This window comes from Trypanosoma equiperdum, assembly GCF_001457755.1.
Source record: "Trypanosoma equiperdum strain OVI genome assembly, contig: ctg_491, whole genome shotgun sequence".
In the NCBI taxonomy this organism is placed as follows: Eukaryota; Euglenozoa; class Kinetoplastea; order Trypanosomatida; family Trypanosomatidae; genus Trypanosoma; species Trypanosoma equiperdum.
This window is the reverse complement of record NW_027124411.1, coordinates 36,419-58,682: the sequence shown is the minus strand read 5'-3', so window position 1 is coordinate 58,682 and position 22,264 is coordinate 36,419. Positions and strand designations below refer to the sequence as shown.

The window sequence follows — 22,264 nt, the reverse complement described above, 5'->3', positions numbered from 1 at the left end:
CCTTTAAAAAACAATCTGAAGAAGCGCGAATGTGCGCATCAAACGGAGGAAGGGGATACGGAGGGCGAAAAAAAAAAAAAATAACCGTAATCATAATTATTATACAAGTAAAAGAAATAACAAATAATATTGATGGTAATAATAAATTGCAGACAAATGAATGGAAAAGGATAGAAGTAAAAAATAGAAGGAGGTATAATACGCAAAAAAGTGAGTCATTGGCAAGAATAGCCGGTGGAAAGACATGGTGCAACTGCACAAGTGGCACCGCCCGCAGCCGTAATGCAGCAATTACCTACATGCATACGAGCGTTAAGTGGGAATTTGTTTTGAGGTTTGCGCACGTAAATCATCATGTAAAGAGGTACCATTGCGCCGCATGTGTATTAATGTCACTCACCCCTCCGCTGGAAATGAAAGCGCTCGATAATAACGCCGCTTATATTCAAGTGACTGAATGACTGCATCGGCTTGGGGCGATGTCGGGCCACTTTTTGATGCTGCGAGCGCAGTTAAGCCCTCCAGTCGCCGTTGAGCGCTAAATTCATCGTTAACCCCTTCACTCACCAGCGGCAGCCACCGCCCATACGTCTCTGCAGGATTTTTACGCACCCACGGCACAATGAGCCGACTCTCCATTAATTGTTCCATCATAAACTCAGCAAGAGGAACGGCATCAGTAAATGTTACGAAACCACGCGGGTCCGTAGGCGACTCCCGCTCTTTCAGTATCCGATGAATAACGCAAAAGAAATCACGCGTCACAAGCCGTTGATGGCTGCTCTGCTCCGACCAAAAGGGTACTGGCATGGGAACAACACATGTGTCCGCTACGGATGGTGGCAAAAGTTGTTGTAACAAAAAAAAGGCATCACTACGAACAAATTGCGTGCGTGGGCCAAACTCCGGCACTAATGACTCGGCAGCTGTTAATAACCTCGATAACATGCGGTCCATAATGAGAAAACTGTACTCATCCCCCATTGAGAGCAACCGCCGGAGGTAAGCAGTACTTTGGCAACCAATAATAACAACTTGACGTGGTGCGGCTTGTGCCCATGAATTCACCACATGATGCCGAAAATCGTCTTTAACATGTTCCACAAGCAGCGCTCGCACATCTGATCTGTGAATACCACTTGTGGGCGGTAAAACTGATAGGTGAAATGAGGGGAAATGTACCGGAGTCTCTGGTATTTGTGCAGTTGAAGCAACAATATCGCCCTCATTAATATCATTTGCAGTTGCTTTACGATGACATGCAGTTTCCGCCAGCTCCTCCTTCTGCTGATCGGGTGATGTGTTGCGCACCACAAATACTAATTTAGGCATTAGTAGCCGCGCCTTGAACGAATATGAAAACATCAGAAGTGGATCTATGCTAAATATAAAGTTGGGGTGTACAAAATAAAACAAAAAACAAGAAAACAATGAAGTAAAGTAGGTAGAGTAACAAAAGGAAAAAAAAAAAGACATGCGTCAAACAACAGCAAGCGAATATACACATCAACGTGCCGGCAGTTGGAAGGCAGAAAAAAAAAGGGGGAGAGAGAGTCGTATCCTTCACGGTTCATACCGCCTGAAACTGTATGGGTTAAACTTATAAACCAGTATGTCTCAAGCAATTGAGGAAAAAAGAAAGAAAGAAAACGGCTTTCATTAATTAACATGGCTTCATCGGGTTGCGTACCGGACGTAATCGAGACCGCGCCCACATTTGCAGTTCCGCATCGGATAAGTTCAGCAGCTGCTGATATTGTCGCCTCCGCATTTCCAAACCTCTTCCGTAGCGGGTTCTGTAATATTTACTCGCCCTTTGCGCTTGAAGTAAATCCTGTTTTGCCTTATCACAACGTGCTGGCAGTTGCTGAAGAAAAACAGTTAATTCATTGTCCCGATCATTCACACGACCCTGCGGAAGAACTTCCCGCATGACTTGACGCGTGGGTTTCACATCCGGCACTGCGATACGCTGATGACAAAATGGTGTCAAAAGAAGAGCGCGTCCAGATGTTAAGGACGATACGAGAGGCGACATAACTAATTAAAATGAATTAGCAAACGAATACGAGGGGGAAAAAATTAATGCAACACGAAAACAAAAAAAAAAACACACACACACACACAAAAAAAAAAAAGTACACCTAAACTGTCACACAATAACGTAAATAGTCAGGTGAGGAGATAGCTACAGTAACAACAATAACAAAAAAAACAGTGTAAATAATAATTATTATTACTATTACTTACTATTACTACAAAACGATAAAAGCACTACCAATCCACCTTTTCACTTTAATTTGTTTTTGAGCGGCACAACCTGAATGAGATAAAATATATTTTTTAAAAAATAAAAAAATAAAAAAAGTAAAGGGAGAAAAAGGAAGGAAAGGGGCGAAGAATACAGCGAAGGATGAAGAATGAAACGCAAATAACATATAAGGAATCTGAAGGAGAATATTTGCAATGGAAATATTGAATAAAGGCAACCAGTGCATATGGAGCAACTTTGAATGGCCGCTACCCGAAAAAAGGGGGACATCATCTCTCAAGTTTCATGTAAACAAGAGGGAAGAACAGACGGAGATACACCACAATAACAGAGAAAAGAAACGAAAAAAAAAAGAGCGAGGGAAACAGTAAATAAATAAAAAAGAAAAAGAAAGAGAAAGAGAAAGAGAAAGAAAGATGGAAGAAGATTGAGAAGCAGCAGTCACCACAGGTAATACTGTAAGCTCTCCAACGGGTAAGGAGAGGGGGAAAAAAAAGAAATGATATGATATGAAAAAGAAAAAGAAAAAACTACATCAAAAGCAAAAATAATTTTTTCCTTTTCTTCGGTCATCATAGAATCGAAAGACTTGTAAACAATAGAGTGGGGAAAAAGGGGGGAAAAGGGCTCTTTCCTCAGTGGACACAATAAGGGAGATGAAAAGAAGAAAAGGGGGAAATACAAAAAAAAAAGGAAAAAAGGAAAGGAGAAAGGAAAAAGAGGGGGAAAGTACGAAGAAAGATGGAAACAAATATTTTTATTAAAAAAAAAAAAGAGCGAAAGCAGGGACGGGAACAAGTTACTGAAATAATAGTGAAAGTGCTGATAAAGCAATAAAGAAAGAAAGTGACAATAATTGAAGGTTGTAGAGCCCGAAAAGGATGAAAAAGATAAACTTCCTATTTTACGCGGCGTTCGCCAAGGCTAAACACAAACAAAAAAAAGTAGTAATTTTTTTACATTTTCAGAAGGGGGGAAAATAAAAAGAAAAAAACAACTAAAAGAAAAAGATGAAGGCAGCGTCACCACCCCAAACGAAACATACGAGGGTTTATTTGATTTAGTGACAGAACTCAAACTTACCTTTCGTTTTCGTATCCTTCTCCCTAAGCCGACAGCGCCGTATAATTTCTTCAATAAATATTTTGCATTTGTTTGCATTGGATTTAATTTTAGTTGGTGCTGTTGTTTTGATGTTGTTGTTGTTGTTGTTTTTTTGTCTTTCGCTTTTAAATTCGTTTTGAACCTCCCTCCTTCCTTTTATGTACTTGTTTGCTCAATTCTCTGATGCCTTTTTTTTTCTTCCTTTTTCGCTGTCTCTACCGATTGCCTCTTTTTTTTTGTTTATCTTTCATTGCATTCATTCACATGTCTGTCCCTTCTTTCAGCATTAACTTTATTCCTCTCTCGTGTTTTTCCTTCTCTTTCTTTTTTTAAAAAAAAGGGGGAAAAAATATTTGTTTCGTCCCCTTTTTATAATAAAAATATTCTCCAGCACAAACCCAACTTTCTTCTGCCTTCTGCCTTCCGTCTTTCCTGATCTGATCTGATCTGAATGTGATTTGTATAATGTTTTGCAGTTTGTTTGTTTTTTGTTTGTTTGCTTGCTTGTTTTTTATTCTATTTTATTTTATCTGTTTTATTTATTGTGCTCGATTTGTTTGCTCACACATTCACTCGTCAAAATATACATATCAATGTGAATATATGAATACGTTACGTATGTTTATATATAAATAAATATAAATATAAACAGATGTATGCTTGTTTGTGTTTGTGCTACACAACATAATGCGTTAATATGTGCCCCTCCCCCTCTTTCTCTCTCCTTCTCTTTCCCATCCCCACGCCTTTTTTATTTATTATTTATTTTTTTATTTGGGGGGGGAGGGCTTCTTTTTATATTTATTTTTTTAACTTTTGCATCTACTTTCCTCATGTTTAACATCCTCCTTCTTTCCCCAACCTCTTCTACTTGACTCATTATCTTATTGACTTCGTTTCTTTGTTGTTGTTTGTTGTTGTTGTTTTTGTTTTTTCTTCTTTCGTTTTTCCTGTTTTTTACAAACTTTTCTTCTTCTTTTTTAAAGAAAAAAAAGGAAATTGTTTTTGCTTTCGCTTCCGGGTTCTTTCTTATTGGTCTTTTTTTTTCTTTTAGTTCTCTCTTTATATACACCCCGAGTAGACAACACAATTGAAACCATACGCGGAAGGAAATCGCTGGAATATTTCAGGTATATCTAACTCGGAGGAAAAAAAAAAAAACAAAACAGAGACAGCGCGAGAGGTGGACGCTCTCACAAAATAAATAAATTATTAAAAAAAAAAAATATATATATATATAGGATATGCCTCACAAATTTAAAAAAAAGAAAGGAGAAACGAAAACAAACTGAACACGACCACATGTGGACGCCAGCTCACTGAGGGAAATAACAATAATAATAATAATAAGATAAAAAGAAAAAAAAGAAAAAAAAGAAAAAAAAGAAAAAAGAAAACCATAAAACGAAGGCCACACATGTAAAACATCCCCTGCACAACACCGTCTGCTTCCTGTCACATCTTCCTCCTTTTCTTTTCTTTTTCTTTAAAAAAGGAATTTCTTCATCATGTCTATTTATTGCTCTGTTTAAATGCATGATGCGTCGCAAACACACACAAATACGCACGCATTTAAAGTCACCAAAAGCTCAACACAACAGAGAAAAAATGCAGAATGGGCGTCCAACAGAAAAACGGTAGCAAACACACAAGGAATAAGTACCCTCATTTCTTTTTTTTTTAATTTATTTTCCTCCTCCCTCCCTCCCTTTTCTGTTTCCTCTCTCGACCCTATTCAAACATTTACCATTATAGACACTCCTGACACTTTGCAAACAATTTCTTTCCTGAATCCCTTCTTCCCTTCCGCATCGTCCCTTCTTTTCTCTTCTCTCCTTTTCTTTCCTTTTCTCTCCTTTTCTTTCCCTTGCCTACACAAGTTCGTTGTTTGTTCTTTTTCACTAAAACCGACATTTCCTTAACATTTTTTCCCCCTCCCCACACCCCATACCCCACAAGCATCATCACACTTCCATTTTTTTTTATTTCAATTCCTTTCATTTCATTTCATTTCATTTCCCTTACATCTACACGTTAAATGCGCTTAAGACGCGGTATCATACCTGGAACGCTTTTCGACAGCGTGCGAGGTGATACCGGTCCTTTCGTTTCCTTCATCTCGTGCCGGTGGGGCTTTTTAATCGCCATGCGCATTTTACCATTGGCCACTAATATACAACCTGCACCATTCTGGTGGCCGGCATAGTCAGACGTGGAAAATATCGTCACAACGCGAGCATTATCTGACAGCCGAACACCATCCGCCTTTTCTTGATGCGCACGAAATATGTATTGGTAGTTGTAGCGCTCACAAAACATATCAACTGCACGAGAACCGAAGGTTTTGATATCAGGTCCGCGTGGGTTTGGCCCGAAGCCATATTTATCAAGTTGATGGTTTGGCGGTGCGGGATCGGACCACAACAAGTCATTCACCATCATACGCTGTGCCACATTTGTGGGATCAGTACATTGAACCACCGGAATACGAGGGAAAGAAGGATCAGAAAGAATCTCAAGTCGTTTGTCCTCACCCCCGGAATACTGCGGCAAGCCGCCGTGAACGCAGAATATCTTCTTATCAATATCAGCTATAACGGGGAGGAACTGAAACACCTCATTCACTGCAACCCACACATCAATACCACGATCCCTTCCAAACTTGTCGAGGCATTGATATTTGAATGAGCTGTAACCATACACATCCATATCACCATTTACCTCAGGGGATTCATGGTTACCACGCAGTAGAGTAACCTTAGATGGGCTAATAACTTTGAGTGCAAAGAGGTACATGACACACTCAACCGAGAAGGCACCACGATCTACATAGTCGCCAAGGAACAAAAGATGCGAAGTGGTATACTTGAGCATAATATCATCAAAAGCCACCACTTTATCCAAGAAATAGGCCATATCAGCGAAGTTGCCATGGATGTCACCGAACACTGTTACGGGCGACTTGAGACGGATGAATAAAGGTTCCTTCGCCACCACCTCGCGACATTGGCTACAAACGGAAATAACAAGTTTGCAGAACTCCGTGAGATTATCGTAGGAAAATGAAGTGTTTTGCGCATTGGATGAGCGCCGTATCATCTCGATAAGTCGGGCCGCATCCACTGGTGGTTGTGTTGGCGAATTTATGTAATTCCGTACATCCTGAAGCTGCAGCATCGTGCTATGACTCGCTACCGCCTCATCAAACGCGCGAGACTTCGGTCCGGTTATCGCGGAAATCCCTGCCCGCGGGGTGTCAGGTTCCGTCATTCCCTTTTGGCCGACCGCATTCTGTAGCAAATCAACAATTGTAACAGTCATTGGAAAGGTTGAAAACTCATCATCACACAAAAGCACATTTTGTGAGAAGACATATTTATCAGGTAGGCCCGTGACAGCCTGAGCGGGTTGTGCTTCCTGTTGCCTCCGGTCGTCACGGCGTCTGCCGTGGAAAGCCGGCTCCGTTAAGATGATGGTCTCCATCATGCGCAGCCGCTCCTCCATTTTATGCACTGTGTTAGAAATATTAGACAGCAACTCTGGTGGTACCTTCGATATAAAAGCGCTAAACTCTCCTGCAGTCAGTTTTGCGTTGCTGATGCAGTCGTAGTTTGTATTGCTACGTCCCGAAAGAATCTCATCTGTTGTTAGCAAATCAAGCTCTACAGACCAATCTGTTTTAAGAGTTTTAATGCGTCCCACTTTATATAAAGCTCTGCCATCCGTTGAATCCTCCACGCGGCACCGCACAAAGAAACCAGTGACAAGTGGAAACAACCTCGAGCGGATTTTGTGATGCCATTCAGACAACTTTTCACGGTTTATGGTTACAGCCTGAACCATTTCTAACGTGACGAGGTTGTCAGCGCGGAACGAAAGGCTTCCGGAGGGCGGCGAAAGGTCCGGCGGGGCCTGAGGAGAGGGAGGTACATTAGGTGGATCCATAGGTCAGTGTTTTCCAACACGTAATTTGCTACAAAAAGAAAAAAGAAAAAAGTCAGAACGCTTCCCCTTTGATGGTGCTTTGCTTTACCCTATACACCTGCTCTTTGTGTGTCTGCGTGTGTGCGTCTGTATTATTTTGTTCTTTGCCACTCTATCCTTCTTCCTTTTTTTAAGAAAAAATTTTCTTTTCCTCCCCTTCCTCCCCTCTCTTCTATGTACACCTCGCTCTTAGTTCTCTCAAAAATGTTTCAGTGTATACGTTGTGCGATTCAACACCGCACACAAGTCTCTGACGGAAAGGTGACTGATAAGGTGAAATATTAAAGTATAGGAGAAAAAGAAAAGAGGATAACAAAGGGCGAAGGTTTTTTTTCAAAAAAAAAAAACATTCAAACATGAAACACACACGTGTTACTAAGAAAGTTCTGAGTTTCACCTAACATATCGTTTTCAGCTGAGGATATTCCACACCACCTTAAAAAGTGGCACGATCAAATTTGCATGGAGGTAAGACGGAAAAGCAGAGAAGACGAAGAGGAAGGCATTTTAAATCCTCTCCTCCTTAACAACAAGTGGGATAATGGTCACAGCAAAAATACCAGCATCACCCGTGGCTACGCCTCTAACAAAGTGTGCCGAATCGGAAGGGAGAAAATAAAAAGAAGAGTAAAACACATTTCTCTCCCGTTCGCACTGTACGTTTCACCCGCTTTTTAGTTCTTACGCCCCTCCTTTCCTTCTCCCATGTAGCGCGAGAGAACTCACTTGTTGCCGCCTCACTGCACGAGCCCCAAATGTGGGAATGTCATAACCGTCCACTTAATAAAAGCATGCACACATATGCAGGGTAGAAACCCCATGGCGCTAACCTCATCCTCCGCCCACAGATACATAAATGGAACACGAGGTAGTTTCCGTCATATCATCTACATTCACATCAGAGAGAAGGAGAGAATAAAATGCAACTCCGCTCGGCCATGTTTTGATTCATGCCACCGCCTTTTTTTTTGTTTTGCCGCCCTCACACTTCTTCTGGATGCATCATCTTTATTCAGGCACATAAAGCGATCCCCACCAAATGAACATAGGGCGCTACAAGGCATAAATTACGCCCCATACGCTAACGCCCTTGTTATTCTCCAATGCAGATATGTATATTCTACTCTCTGGAGGTAATCATTCGGTTGGAGAGGTCCTCGCCCATAACCGTAAGCCTAGCAAGCGACTCACGTGCCAATTCAGTGAGTTCACCATCATTCTGTGCTGCTTTATCAAGAACCCTGCATGTCAGCGCAAGTGTCTTCTCCACCTCAAGGCAGATACGCGCCCTTTCATTCATAATGTCTGCCATCAGTTGCTTCCCACCATCGGCTTCATGATTGGGCTCCGGTTCCTGTTCAACCGCCATAAGAGTGCCGCGAATATGATATGGGTTGGATAAATATGGAAGTGGCGATCCAAGGTATTCAGGAATCGGATGCACAGGTGGCTGGAATGACGCAAGTTCTTCTCTCTGCCCCGCCAGCAAGCGCTTCAGGTTGGGCTTCTTTATAACAACTCCAGACATTCTCGAAACACTGCGCTTCAACGCTGGTAAATGAGGTGATGGAACACCGCTAGAGGTAACAGGAGAAAGGGAAGGGGAAAGTTGGTAGGAAGCTCATGCGTATTCGTAAACGACAAAGCAAGAAAGGAGAATGACGACAAGGTAAAACTATGCTGTTGTTGCTACGGTTGTAGTTTTTGAATTGTTCACATCTTTAGCATATACAAACGGACGGCTCTGAATACTTGTGCTTTGTCTCGCAAGTATGCTACGTTCGATGTCTACACGGCAACACATGCAACCGTATACATCCAACCCTTGCGAAGGGTGCTTCCTCGTTTCTTTCACACATCATGCGAATATAAAACACCTATCTCCCACCTATCTACATGAATATTTTGGCGAATGTACACTTACCGTTGTGATACCGCATGTCAACTGAGATCGGGCTCGACTACGCAAGCGCAACCAAACATCTAAGTGCTTGCAGCCTTCTTTCCCCTTTTCTTGCCTTTTCTGCTTTTTGCTCTCTCAGCCTCGGCGTCGAGGGTAAGCTGCATGTGCTCAGTAATGCGTTGCACAGTACCCTCATAAGTATCCTCTTGCATTTCGCCCACATCGATACTGAGGCCATCAGCATCGCTTGCAGCAAATGCAAGAGTCCGACGCATATCACTAGATTCAATTGAGTTGGTGAAGTCCAGCTGTTTGAGCACCTTTGCCTTCTCAACCAGCTTCATTGTTAGTTCTACAGTTTCGGCACCAAAGGAGTTGCCTGAACAGTTTACGGCAACCAACGAATTATTGGTCATAAGCGCCTTGACAATGGCAACACCCCCAATATCAGTTAGGTCATTATCAGAAGCGCTAAGCCGCTCTAAAGTTGGTAAATCGGCATCAATCAGTAAAGCAAGTTCTTCAGCTCCGCTGTCACCAAGCATGCAATTTGAGAGATTAAGCGACCTCAGGCGATTTGGCGCGCTGGTCAAGTGATGACGGATCTCCTGCATGCCTCGCAACCCAAGAGTGTTGCTATGCAAACTTACGTCGAGAATATATTCATTATTTTCGATTAAGCGCCCAACGGCTTTGGCACCTCTATAACGAACGTCATTTCGTAACAGATTGAGGGAAGAAGTGCCCTTTCCGGAGTATCTTTTTAGGGCTTCGCAGAGGTGCTCTGTCCCCTCATCCCCGATCTGATTCCCTATCAAAATGTACGTACAGTTCGGGTTTCGTTGCATCGATCGCCCGAGGCACTTTGTTCCCAGCGGCCCAATTTTGTTCCAACTGAGATCAACACGCATGAGGTCCCGGTGACATGCCGCTGCTTTGCTGATTGCAAGTAAAGTGGCATCACCCATCTCATTCCCACTCAAAACAAGTGTAAACAGCGTGCGGTTCCACAAACCCGCCTGCCCGTTAGGACTTACATTGGGAATGAAAGCACTCGCCAGAGCGATACCACCCACATCTGTTACTTTATTTTGTGCTAAGTTCAGGTGTTGAATGGTATCGTTGCGTCGCAGAAGTTCCGCCAGTGTAATTGCGCCCGCGTCACCAATATCGTTATGCGCTAACTCCAACTTCACAACGTGTCTGTTCTTCATGAGCGCATTACCAATGATTTGCATACCCCGAGGTATGAGCTTCTTTCCCTGTAGCTCCAAAACATTGGAAAGGAAAACCATACGCCACTTCTTCCTCGAGTAAAAATTTGTTGTCGGGTCTTTGTTCGTCCCGGGTGGTGGGATCTTCTCCTTCCTCCGTCCCATGGCTTCAGCACCTCAATCAATCGTGAAAAGTTCACCAGTATACACTAGCTGGAGGAGGAGCCGAATACCAAATATATATGGCTAAATGTTTTGTGCTTATATATCTATTACCTTTTTTTTGTTTACCAGCCAGAGGTGCAGAAGCAAAAAGGGAGCAATCAATGATAATACGCGATTTCTAAAAAAAAAAAAAACGGTAGCCGATGCAGTAATGTCCAACAGCGAAGACTTTAAAACCTTAAGAGTAGTAGAAAGGGAAACAACAACAGAAATGCACCACACCGAACGAGACTGCAACAGCGGCTTTAAAAAAAAAAATTGAAATCCACCAATGAGGCACTACCAGTACCTATCCACTTTCTTTGGTTGGCGGAGGGCTGCTAAAAAGGCTTCTTTGCTCGCCATTTGCTTCTTTTCTTGCGCCTTTTCGGCCGTCGTGTGACGCTCCCCCTCCTCCACATCCTTCCCTGCCTTGCGCGACTGCGAAAGGGAATTAAACAGACAAACAACACCGGCCGTGGCAACCGAGCGCAGGCGGTATTCGTAATCATGTGCGCTCTGATGCGGCAGCAAACGATTGTGGTTCTGGTTTTTTACAGCTCGACGAAGTAATTTAAGCCCCATCGCCTCCGTAGAAGTCCGTCCCCCCGATACCTCCGTCGTTGGTACAACTTTCTCAGTCGTCTTCCCTACAATCTCAATGGCACCTTTGCCAATTGGTTTCTTCAGTGTCTGAGCACGAAGCGATGGCGAACAAGAGGGTGCTTTCGGTTTGTTTGGCTTCAAATTCGCTGCCACTGTGCCCTGGTCAGCGGCTGTCAAAGAGGATGATGCCGCACCAGTCAACTCAGCTACGCGTTGCACCAACGCTTCCTCTGAAAGTTTGGGTGCCCGCTTCACCAAAGCAACCGTGCGCTTGCCTTTCGCTTTTTTGGAGGCCCTATTTTTTTTGGGCTTAGACACCTTACCAACTGCACCACGGAAACGGCCTGCCATGATTTGCCGCTAAATGCTAACTTTTTGCTGGGATGCAGCCACAGGGACATACATCAGACAGTCCACCAGAAGAGAGAAAGAGAAGCATTATGGGAGAAATGAATAGGAGCCGCACGGCACAGCAAAAGAAGCGCATTTCGCACACTTATAGAGTTAAGAGTGCAACTTCACTGGGCATCGTGGATAAGCTTAACAGTGGTAACAGACGTAAAATAGTGCCCCTATTCAAAAATAAAAGAAAGAACTTAATTACTCTTAACGAACAACAGTTAATAAACTGCAGTAGCCCAGTCGTTTAAACAAAGAAACAGAAACAGTGTCAGAAGGGGGGTCCTTATACCTGTCATAATGGTTTTCCCCTTTTTCCTTTCCTTCACTTTGTCCCTGAGTATCACACGCTTATTTGCGTCAGATATAACCCCTGGTATGCATACTGCCGCTGGTCGATGATAAGTTCACACAACGACACATTTCCCACACACACTCGGTGGTAGGTTAGGCTCCTAATAACGCCTTTGAGTCGACCGGTAGCCGGAACCCCAACTCCTTCCACCGCCACCACCGCCGCCGCCACCATTACGGTTGTATTGATTATATCCGCCGCCCCGTGGCCCGCCACGGTACCCGCCACCACCACCACCTCCACCACGGTTTCCGCGACTACCGCTGTTCAGCTCTCGGGCAATAATTGGAGGAAGCGTTTCGATGACGCTCAATTCCATGCCTTGCACTGGAGTGTTTAGTATGCGGTCCACTACATCCTCAGGCACGTCAAATACACAACCCGGAGCGTCCTGCAGGAGTGTTATATCGCGGCAACGCATAAACAATTCGTCCCCGAGGTTGTTGCGCAATATGCTGCAAAACACATGCGTAGGTAAACTCCGCTGACCCAACATCTGCACTGTTGCGGAGCCCCTTGCCCCGCTGATGAGGCCACGCTTTGTGATACTGCTGGTATATCCACTCATGACGGCAATAGCTGAAGCAAGAATCTCGGTTGGGTCAGCATCCTTAAGAAGTTCTGCAGCCTGATCCATAAAAAGATTTGTCGCGCTTCGCTCCACGCGTGCCATGTCTTCCGCAGCATCGCGCGCCACTGCCTTAAGAATCTCCTCCCGCGTCGGCGCGGGTAAAACCTCGAACTTAATTTTGGCGTGGCGCTCAATGCGCTCCACAACATATTCATCCTTCGGCTGGTGAAGGAGCACACAGACACCTTTGCGGCCAGCACGTCCTGTCCTGCCAGCGCGGTGAATAAAGGCATCAATGTCTGTAGGCGGTGCGCACTGAATGACAAGGTCCACCATGGGGAGATCCAAGCCACGGGCAGCCACATCAGTGGCTATCAGAACGCTAAACTTGTTGTCACGGAAGCTTTTCATCGTGCTCTCCCGCTGCTCTTGTTGCATATCACCGTGAAGGCACTGAGAATCCAACTTTGTATTGTTGATGGAAAGGTCATGGCAGTCCTTCTTGGTGTTGGTAAAAATGAGTGTCCGGCCATGCCGCCCACTGTACACCTTCACTAAGTCTGCCAACATGCTGGAAACCTCAGCAAAGCCACACTTACGGCGATAGAATCGGATGGTGTTTGCCGCACGCATTGCGCCTTGCCCGACCATATCAATAAACTTTTTGTTCTTGGAAATGAATGAGCACGTGTGGACCCAGTCTGGGACCGTGGCCGAAAAGAGCAACGTCTGGTGTTTTGGTTCATCAGGAGTCGAACCGTTCTGTTCTGCGACTCGCTGTAGTAACAGTTCAATATCCTCCTTGAAGCCAATATCCAGCATGTGGTCAGCCTCGTCCAAACAAACCATCTTCACACGCTCAAAGTGCAGCGTACCTTTCTCGAGGAAATCCTTTGCACGACCGGGTGTGGCCACAACAATGTCAACACCGCTGAACAGCACACGCTCCTGGGTACTGTAGGCAACACCACCATAAAGTGCAGCAACCACGAGGTCCCCGCTAACACCTGCGAGCACGTCACGCACTTGAATGGCAAGTTCACGAGTCGGGCAAAATATTACCGCCGCAGGACCGCGCCCACGCGCCAGCGGTCCCTCCTTCTTGTTCAGTTTCTCAACGATGGGAATACCGAAAGCAAGTGTTTTGCCACTTCCCGTACGCGCCTGCACAAGGACATCTTCACCACGCATAATAGCTTCGAATGTTAGTGCCTGCACGGGAAACAGCGAAACAATACCTTGAGCCTCCAGTGCCTTCACCATCCCGCTGGAAAGATTAAACTCAGAGAACGGCCGACCCACCGCGGCAGAGCCGTTGTTGGGCTCCTGATCAGTCTCTTCATTCCCAGTCATCTCTTCGCGGGAGCGTTTCGTTTTGGTGACGTGCCCTTCATGCCTGTGAGTCCCTTCCTCAGCTCTGGAAGACATGCTTGTCAGTGCCTTTTATACCTTAGTTTAGTGTTACTGTTGTTTTGTTTTGTTTTTTAAACCAACTCCTTTTACCACTTTATTCCTAATTCGTCTCCGACGCACCCTCTTTACGTCCGACTCTTTATGTCACTCCTCACCACTTCTTTCTGATTAACTTGACCGCTGTAACAAATACAGGGTAGTCGCGTGGCACCGGGAACCTCAGCCTACAGACCTAACAAAAAAATTTTTAAAATCCACACGTAGAGTAAGTACACTTCAGGGAGCAATCAGTCAAAACAGTAAAATAAGCGACGAGTAAAAGAACGAAGGTATGTATGTGATTCAACTCCAAAAACGTTTCCAAGCAAAATAACAAAAACAAAAAACAGATGTTGCACTAGCAAGCAACGAACCTGCCCTTCCTGCGCACCGACTGTGGCACGCTCACTTTTTGAAAACACTTGGACCCTCCGCCTGGTCCTACTCTCTCCGTAACTGCATGCTATTTTTGTTGTTTCATACGAGCACAACCACGAACTGCTTGCAGTTAGGCACAAGTAGATGAGTCAGTTGGCAAAACCATATCACAAACCAAGTACACATATGCAACCATGCACGCATAAGTATATATATATATATGTGTGTGTGTGTGTGGTAGAGAAGAGCGTAGCTATACCACACACCCATGTAGCAAACGGGCAAAAGCAGCTAAAAAAAAATCAAAAGGCCGCCTCGTGCAGGCCCTAAGACTCCCTTCCTCCTCCTCCACTTCTCTCATAACCGCCTTCGTATTCCTTCCCTCTCACTCACCTTGTGCGACCACTGCGCCACGTCTTCATCTTCCACGAGTCTCCCGGCCTGCCGTCGTCACACAATGCGCTTTTTTGGCACGCAAAGATACTTCACTCCGCTTCTCATGAAATTGCTCTGACCCACAAGTCCGGGGGAAAGCGAGGGAGCTGCGCTATCCCTCTTCACATTGGCTCGTCATTGGTAAGAAATCAGCCACTCCACCCGACTCATTTTTTTTTAGGAACCACGCAGATTGCAGCACATCACTTGCTTTAGGCCGCTGACCTGGGTCAAAACTCAACAATAGCCGAATGATATCTACAGCCTCAGGTGGCACATTCCTCCATTCCGGTTCCTCAAATAACGGCCCGACCTCCATCACTTTCACCAATTGTACCTTATTTCCCCTGTTTTGAAAAGGCAGCTTCCTGCAGAACATCACGTACAATATGGTCCCCACGGCAAACATATCCATTCGTGGCATTAACTCAGCGGTGGTTGCCAGATGGCCGCTTTGCACGAGGCTGCGCACCGTCTCGGGGGCCGCATAGTTAATGGTCCCGCACGGTGTGGCGATAAGAGGACTGTCGGTGTACGACGACTCAAGCGAGTCCGCTGGCGCAGCCGAGGGAGCTGGGGACAACTGCCACACGTTCCCGCCCAAAAGACGATCACCAACACAACGCCGCCCCTTCGACAGCGTGCGTGCGAGACCAAAGTCAACAAGAGTCAAGTGGAATCCACCATCTTCTGTGGATGTTACAAGTACGTTCTCAGGTTTGATATCGCGGTGTACAACGCGAACCTGGCTATGCAAATAGTTAACGACCTCCAACAGCTGTCGTGCAACTGACCGCACCTGCGCCTCCGTCATGATGCCGTCACGCAGTGTCTTGTAGAGTTCCTTTCCATCAACGAAGTTTGTCACGATCACAATATGATATTCGGTTTGAAAGCAATCAATAAATTGCAAGCAATTAGGGTGGTTCAGATGACGCAGAATCTCCACCTCTCTAACAATATCTTGGCACATTCTGTCCAACGAGAGACCTCGCTTTTCAAACACCTTGAGGGCAACAGGGCTCCCCTTGCTCACTTTATCACCATCTACGAGGCTCACACCCTTGAACACCGACGCATACGTTCCTCGCCCCACAAAGTCTAAAATTTCGTCCGTCGCATACAGGCGGTCCATAAGACGTTCCATGCGAAAGGGAACGTGCGACATACCTGCACAAAACACTGATAAAGGTGGGGAAAGAAATATGTTTCAACCTCCACTTCTTTCCTTCCTCTCACCAAAAGGAAAAACGGGATAAAGAAGAAGCGAATAACGCCAGCAATTGAATACGCACATCAACACAATTAGCACGAAAAGGGATACACGCGGTACTTTCACAGGTGAGTGGTTAGCTTCTCCATCACCCGTGTTGGCATATATATATATACGAATATGTATATTTACACAAAAGGTGCATAAAGAGTCATTGTGCACCCTTTCATCATCTCTATACATTCTAGCAACCACAACGAAAATGAGAGGAAACGTACCTGAACAGGTGCCAGGGTTGCACCGCCACCAAAATAACCGCACGACGAAGGTTACGTCACTGTCTTCCACAAAAGGATGGACAACGGGCCCCAGGTCATGTATATGTACCCCTTCATCTCATGAGTCACAAAGGACCCAAAGTTCTTGCCAACGACACAATGCCAAATACCCTTGTATTTCTTTTGGAATTCCCGCTTCACGAAAGAAGCCACGCCATTCTCCAGCGATTCCGTTTCAAAGGCCTGAATGACAAGGTTACGCGCCTCCTCCTGCATCTCTTTCGTCATATCAGCGTTAATGTTGAATTCATGGTGCTTAGACATGTTGTGTGGCTTTAATAATACTACACACCCCTTAACTTGGTTAAACCCGTGACGATTAACTGTTGCTCGTGGCACGATCCCAAACAATTACGGACAGATGCCTTGCGAGGGAACAACGGCGGAGTGCTGCTCACGGCTACACGGCTGTAGGCGCAATGAAAAAGGGGGGAAAACGTATGGGCAAAGAACGTCGTCAGATGATGAAATAGAGAAAGAAGGAAAGTGATTGATCCGAGCATGGAATAATCGGATTAAGGTAACGACGAAAAGAGGCGGAAGTGCTTGAAAGGGTCTCGTGCAACCTCACAAACGGGAGTCAAAAAAGAAAAAAGAGGGAAACGCGAGAAGAGGGAAACTAAGTTGAAAAGAAAAAAAGGAAGGGGATGAACAAAGACAGGGGAAATAATATAAAATTAAACGGTTGTGGACAGACAAAACTTGAACAAACGAGAGAGAACAAAACTGAAAATGTTCTGTCAGTTTGGTTTCCTGTATATCAACATATACGAATGTGTGTATGTTTCTGTTCCCGCTTACTGCCGACGTAAATCTCCCCCACCAACCAGCGCAGTGGCATCCGGACATTTTCGATTTTACCCAAGGCGTTTTCTGCGGTAACAAAGCACCATTAGCTTTACAAAGCGGCCTAATGAATTACACCCAACACCACGGTCCCCTCCCTTTCTTATCGTGAGCCGTAAAACGCACATACAAACACATACATATTTCTTTACGTTAACTTCACATATTACCTGGCATCCTCACACATAACAGAAAAAAAAACACCGCCTCCTCCACTCCTCTTTATTACACGTCACGTTTGGGCACAACGTTATCACTTTACAGCAGTTTTTTCATACAGCATTTTGACAGTCACACCAATCTCCTGTGTTTGCGAGGCCAAACTCGTCACGGCAAACTGTGTCTGGTCGTGCTTCATCACAAGAGTCGTAACAGATGCAGCCAAACTGCTGTTATGCTCTGCAAGCAGACGGTTACATTCCAACAAAGATGTGTTCTCCCTTTTTAGACCGATAACCTCACCTTCCAACCGCCGCTTATCCCGTAGCAAACGCTTTGTTTTCTTCCTCTCTCGGCACAAGGCAGACACAACACCCTCCACATCCACCGATAATTTTCCCCGCATCGGGCTAACATCCGACATTTCGCTGCCAGTACTGCTACGAAGACTGTTACCGCTGCTGTGGTCCCTCGCCCCCTCGGCATTGAAATCCCTCTTTGAAACTGTCTTATCCACAATCCACTGTGGCCGCGAGCCATCACGGTAATCAGCCTTCGGGCCGTGGTCAATAAAACTGCCACTACTTCCGTTGCTCATTGACATGTGACTACAGCGCTCACAGCAGCCACACCACAAACACCAGTCACCTTATCCCCTTGCTCTCAGATGAAACAACAGGTCGGGATGCCTTCAAATTATACAGAATGTCGAACAAGGGGGAAAAAAAAACTAGCTTCAAAGTAACAGACGAGATCAGAATAAACGAGCGGCAATTGCTGTTACAAAGAGAGGTAAATATTTCTGGAAAAGCAGGAATACTCGAGAATTGTAAAATAATAATAATAATAGAGTAGATGAAAAGCAAACAATTGAAACTATCGTCAAGGTGGGGTAAGTGATTTCGACTCAAAATACTTATCCACAAATCGATACGCCCATGCGAGAGAAATGGCAGCAAGAATCTTGAGGCAATATAGCCTCCCTCAGTTGTACCATTTCCATCGCTACACGTATTCTCCGCTAGATCATAATACCTGCAGCTAGTGAATTTACTACGCAGGTATTGTCCAGGTAACAATAAAATCCATAAAGATTTATTACTCACCGTGCATACCAACAATTTGAAACAAAAGCAAAAAAAAATGTGTGATTGATGGCGGCAGTAAGTATCCCTAAACAGATTGAAAATCCAATGAAACCCTGTTTCCTTACTCTTGATCCCGTTTGTTTCAAAAAACAACGGAAACGGACATGCGCAAGCCCTTCTGATCCACTACTACGCATGCGGAAATAATCCATGGTGCCTTGTCCCTCACCTTTGGTAAATGCCATATGAAAATGAAAAGGTGGTGCTAACAGTGTCCAACCACGCCACGTTGCATGGGACTAACACATATAATTTGAAGGGGTGCACCAAAGAGCACAAAAATTATGACTTTGTCTCGGTTGTTTGGCCCCCAAGCATCCCTTGCGCAGTGTTAAACAGGTTCACCGGCGTTTTTCCATCTGTGATCAAGTAGCCCTTCAACCCCAACCCACCGAGCAGTTTCGCTTGCATTTCGGGGCCGGCCTGTGCGATCGATACAAGCGTCTGTCTCCCAATGGCACTTACCATCCGTTGAATCCTCTCAACTTCCGTTTGGGCGAGCTCACGGGCCTTTACGATTTCCAGCTCGTTCTGACGCTTTGCAAACTCCAGCTCGAGATCTTGCTGTTGCTTTTGCTTTGCGAGGTCTGACGCCGCTGTGATACGGAGCGCTTTTGCCCTCATCTCCGCTTGCTTCAGCTCTGTGTCCGCCTCAATGAGAAGTGACTCCGCCTTCGCCTTCGCCTCCGCTACTGCCTGCCCACTCGCCTGAACAACCTCACTCTGCGCCTGCAGTTCAAGCCACTGTGTTTTGGTCCGCTCCACTTCAATTTTATCGACGAGTTTCTGTCGCTCAAGCCTTCCGCGAGCCTCCTGGTCCTTCCGCTCCTTCCCGTGCCGTGCCGCAGCCTCCTGGGATTTGGTCGTTATTTCTATGGCCAGCTGCACAGATTTCTGTAGACTGTCCCGCGTCTTCGCATCAGTGGGTTCCACTGATTGAATGTCAATGTTCGTTACGACGAGGTTGTTGGCAGAGAAGCGAAGTGAGTTCCTCACATGGCCATTGCCATCGCGACCAAACACAGCCTCACGAATTATCTTCGCAGAATTACGATGGAAAGAGTCAAAGTCCTCCGCAGCAACAGCCCCACGAACGCGAGACGCGATAGTTTTGCAGCAATCCCCAACAAAATCAGGCACGGAAAATATCTTGGCATCAGGATTCTCTCGATTCACATCAAAATGCCAGTTATACGAAAGACTAAGTTGCAAACGTGCATGGTCAGAGGTTTCCACAACAATCGTGTCACTGGAGAAACGAGGACCCAAAAAGAGCTGTAGAGCGAGAAGCGAATTTAGTGCTTTTGGTTTTCCCCCACTGAGTGACAATACAGTAAACTCCTCATCGGGGGATAGCATAACAAGGTTCGGACCGAGCACTACGCGAGGTTTCTTTTGCTTGTAATCATAAATCTGTACCGCCGCGTTGTGTTGAACGTTGAAGCGAATGATACGATGTTTCACACGCGAACTGGTAAAGTTAGGATCCCGCTCACTGCAGCGGCAGCACCCCGTAGGGCATGCAAGAAGTTCTTCCACATCAGGAGAAAGATCCTTCTCCCATAGCACCTCGTGCTCCTTGAGCATGTAAGGCTCTCCGATAACAGTGCGGACTTCACCCGTAGTGGTGTTCATGACATAAATGCCTTCATTTTTGTCCAGTGCAATCACACCTCGTCGCTCCAGCACGCAAACATCCACTCTAGGAATATACTCAGTGGCACCGCGGAGCAGCCATTTCTCACCCGGCATGCGAACAGTGCCGCCACAATCCTCAAACTTTTCCAAAGCCTGCAAAAGTAGTGCCTCATTCTTCCCGATAGCGTTCATTGACTGAACCTCACCCACCAGACTCTCACCGGGCCTCAGGAAAAAGCTGCACTCCCCTTTGCGGACTTCTCTTTTACCGAACTGGTTGATGCCTTCATCTCCAACAGGGTCCTTAACGATACAGTACTGGTTCTTGCTTAATATAATGGCATTCACGGTGGCGGTGATTACCTCGTTTACATCAGGGATGTGCGTAGAGGACATTTTATGCGTAATCATCCACTGCTCTCCTGCTTTACGTGCTTTACCGTACACATCAGTAAAGTTGCGTAGAGCCCTTAGGTGGATCGCCTCCTTCTCAGTCAAAACAGCACCCCTAACGTAACTCACAAATTCCTCCTCGTATGCAGGAAGATAAGCACCACTGGTTCGGTGCAGCCACTCTTCCCCAGCCACACGCGCAACGCCTTGTCGGTCAGTAAAGTTGAGCCGCGCCCGGAGCTTAATGGCAGTGTTTGATTCCACAGTAAGTGCCTCAACCTCCCCAAGCTCCTCCACTTCCACGCGGGGAATAAATGTCTGCGGGCCCTCCACAATCCATTGTTCACCCGCCCGCACTGACCCCCGTGTACTATCGACGAAATCACGCGTACAACGAACATGGTAACCTTTGTTGGAGGGAATCACCTTTAACTTGAAGAGCCATTCCCCATCAACGGTTAAAAGCTCTTCCCCAGGCAATAGAGGGAACGGAGGTTGTTCAAATCGTATTTCTTTCTCGCCCATGCGTAACTGCACCTCCTCACTTTCCCCGACCTTTGGGATGTTGTCTTCGCCACGCACGCACGGGTTCTGCACAACACAATAGTGGCCTGGAGGCACCACGACACATTGCCGCGGTTCGAAAAGACATCGCTCGTGCTCCTTACGTGTGTACACCTGCGGCCCCAGCATACATTTAGTGACATTTGTGTTGTTGTTCAGCAAATGAACGTAAAAATGACGTTTAATTCGTATGATATCACTCATCTTCGAAAGAGTTGGACAAAAATGACAACACGAAAATTGACAACGCCTCTGAACTTGGATGTTATTGCTGAAATATTAAGAGATATCTACTAAACGATGCTTTCTATTCAATTTGCGGTCAAAGAGAAAGCGCAGTGCAAGTGCACAAAAAGCAATTCCTGAGCGGACATTTATGCACAAATCCGGTACTATGTTGCCCGCAGCAAAGCAACCATAAACACACAGCAACTTGAAACAGTAAGAACGACCATGCGGTCATATCACAACTGCAACTTTCATAATCCTCGGCACACGATAAATATCCTTTATCTCACCTTTCACTTGAAAGTATCCGTCAAAACACGTCAGACAGAGAAACAGTCAAAAATCTTCTACGACACGCATCGATCACGTATACGTCCATGCACGTGAATGGCGTTCTTGCAGCGTGTGAAGACTCGCTTACGAGTTGTGCACTGATCAGGCGATGCTTCACAACATATGAAAAAAAAAACACTTGCGAGTCAACTGCAGCAACCACGCACCGTAGCGCGTCGGGGCGCAATACTTAAATGTCAGAAGGAACACGTGAAGCATTTTCCCTACACCTCATCAGATTCAAGTCGCTTTAATGGAGAAACGTAAGCACGAACTATCGCGTACGAGGAAGATTCTCGCCCTCTGTAGCTACTACCTCCAGTCGCATTATCTATACTCATTTGGTAATATATATATATATATATATTTGATAAACGAGCACAAAAACAAAAAAGGAGCAAAGGCAGAACGTGCATTCCCGTACATACGTTGGCTGCTCACCACACAAACCAATCAAACTTCGTGTAGTGCATTCACCGAGGTTGAAAGAGGAAATGAAGTTAAGAGAGGTCACGCCCACTAAACAC

At 45.5% G+C, this 22,264-nt stretch overlaps 9 protein-coding genes and 1 pseudogene across 10 annotated transcripts; all 10 read right to left on the bottom strand.

Annotated features, from left to right (window-relative positions):
- Positions 1 to 396: 396 nt before the first annotated feature.
- Positions 397 to 1,670, bottom strand: TEOVI_000209000:pseudogene (annotated as a pseudogene). Its single transcript is given in 2 exon segments — positions 397 to 1,452; positions 1,455 to 1,670. Coding segments are annotated over 2 exon segments (1,272 nt in total).
- A 3,740-nt stretch (positions 1,671 to 5,410) lies between these two features.
- On the bottom strand, positions 5,411 to 7,321 carry TEOVI_000208900 (kinetoplastid-specific phospho-protein phosphatase, putative; the record flags this gene model as incomplete). Its single annotated transcript, XM_067225215.1, has 1 exon — positions 5,411 to 7,321. The coding sequence occupies one exon, from the start codon at positions 7,319 to 7,321 to the stop codon at positions 5,411 to 5,413; it is 1,911 nt and encodes a 636-aa protein (XP_067081316.1).
- A 1,159-nt stretch (positions 7,322 to 8,480) lies between these two features.
- Positions 8,481 to 8,888, bottom strand: TEOVI_000208800 (uncharacterized protein; the record flags this gene model as incomplete). Its single annotated transcript, XM_067225214.1, has 1 exon — positions 8,481 to 8,888. The coding sequence occupies one exon, from the start codon at positions 8,886 to 8,888 to the stop codon at positions 8,481 to 8,483; it is 408 nt and encodes a 135-aa protein (XP_067081315.1).
- A 455-nt stretch (positions 8,889 to 9,343) lies between these two features.
- Positions 9,344 to 10,642, bottom strand: TEOVI_000208700 (Leucine Rich repeat, putative; the record flags this gene model as incomplete). Its single annotated transcript, XM_067225213.1, has 1 exon — positions 9,344 to 10,642. One exon carries the CDS (start codon positions 10,640 to 10,642, stop codon positions 9,344 to 9,346), a length of 1,299 nt encoding a protein of 432 aa, XP_067081314.1.
- A 339-nt stretch (positions 10,643 to 10,981) lies between these two features.
- TEOVI_000208600 (Rrp15p, putative) lies at positions 10,982 to 11,638 on the bottom strand (the record flags this gene model as incomplete). The annotated part of the gene is made up of 1 exon (XM_067225212.1): positions 10,982 to 11,638. One exon carries the CDS (start codon positions 11,636 to 11,638, stop codon positions 10,982 to 10,984), a length of 657 nt encoding a protein of 218 aa, XP_067081313.1.
- A 503-nt stretch (positions 11,639 to 12,141) lies between these two features.
- TEOVI_000208500 (nucleolar RNA helicase II, putative) lies at positions 12,142 to 14,040 on the bottom strand (the record flags this gene model as incomplete). The annotated part of the gene is made up of 1 exon (XM_067225211.1): positions 12,142 to 14,040. The coding sequence occupies one exon, from the start codon at positions 14,038 to 14,040 to the stop codon at positions 12,142 to 12,144; it is 1,899 nt and encodes a 632-aa protein (XP_067081312.1).
- A 949-nt stretch (positions 14,041 to 14,989) lies between these two features.
- On the bottom strand, positions 14,990 to 16,045 carry TEOVI_000208400 (protein kinase, putative; the record flags this gene model as incomplete). The annotated part of the gene is made up of 1 exon (XM_067225210.1): positions 14,990 to 16,045. The coding sequence occupies one exon, from the start codon at positions 16,043 to 16,045 to the stop codon at positions 14,990 to 14,992; it is 1,056 nt and encodes a 351-aa protein (XP_067081311.1).
- Positions 16,046 to 16,419: 374 nt separating this feature from the next.
- Positions 16,420 to 16,692, bottom strand: TEOVI_000208300 (dynein light chain, putative; the record flags this gene model as incomplete). The annotated part of the gene is made up of 1 exon (XM_067225209.1): positions 16,420 to 16,692. One exon carries the CDS (start codon positions 16,690 to 16,692, stop codon positions 16,420 to 16,422), a length of 273 nt encoding a protein of 90 aa, XP_067081310.1.
- Positions 16,693 to 17,527: 835 nt separating this feature from the next.
- TEOVI_000208200 (uncharacterized protein) lies at positions 17,528 to 18,037 on the bottom strand (the record flags this gene model as incomplete). Its single annotated transcript, XM_067225208.1, has 1 exon — positions 17,528 to 18,037. One exon carries the CDS (start codon positions 18,035 to 18,037, stop codon positions 17,528 to 17,530), a length of 510 nt encoding a protein of 169 aa, XP_067081309.1.
- Positions 18,038 to 18,863: 826 nt separating this feature from the next.
- TEOVI_000208100 (major vault protein, putative) lies at positions 18,864 to 21,380 on the bottom strand (the record flags this gene model as incomplete). Its single annotated transcript, XM_067225207.1, has 1 exon — positions 18,864 to 21,380. The coding sequence occupies one exon, from the start codon at positions 21,378 to 21,380 to the stop codon at positions 18,864 to 18,866; it is 2,517 nt and encodes an 838-aa protein (XP_067081308.1).
- Between the last annotated feature and the right edge of the window lie 884 nt (positions 21,381 to 22,264).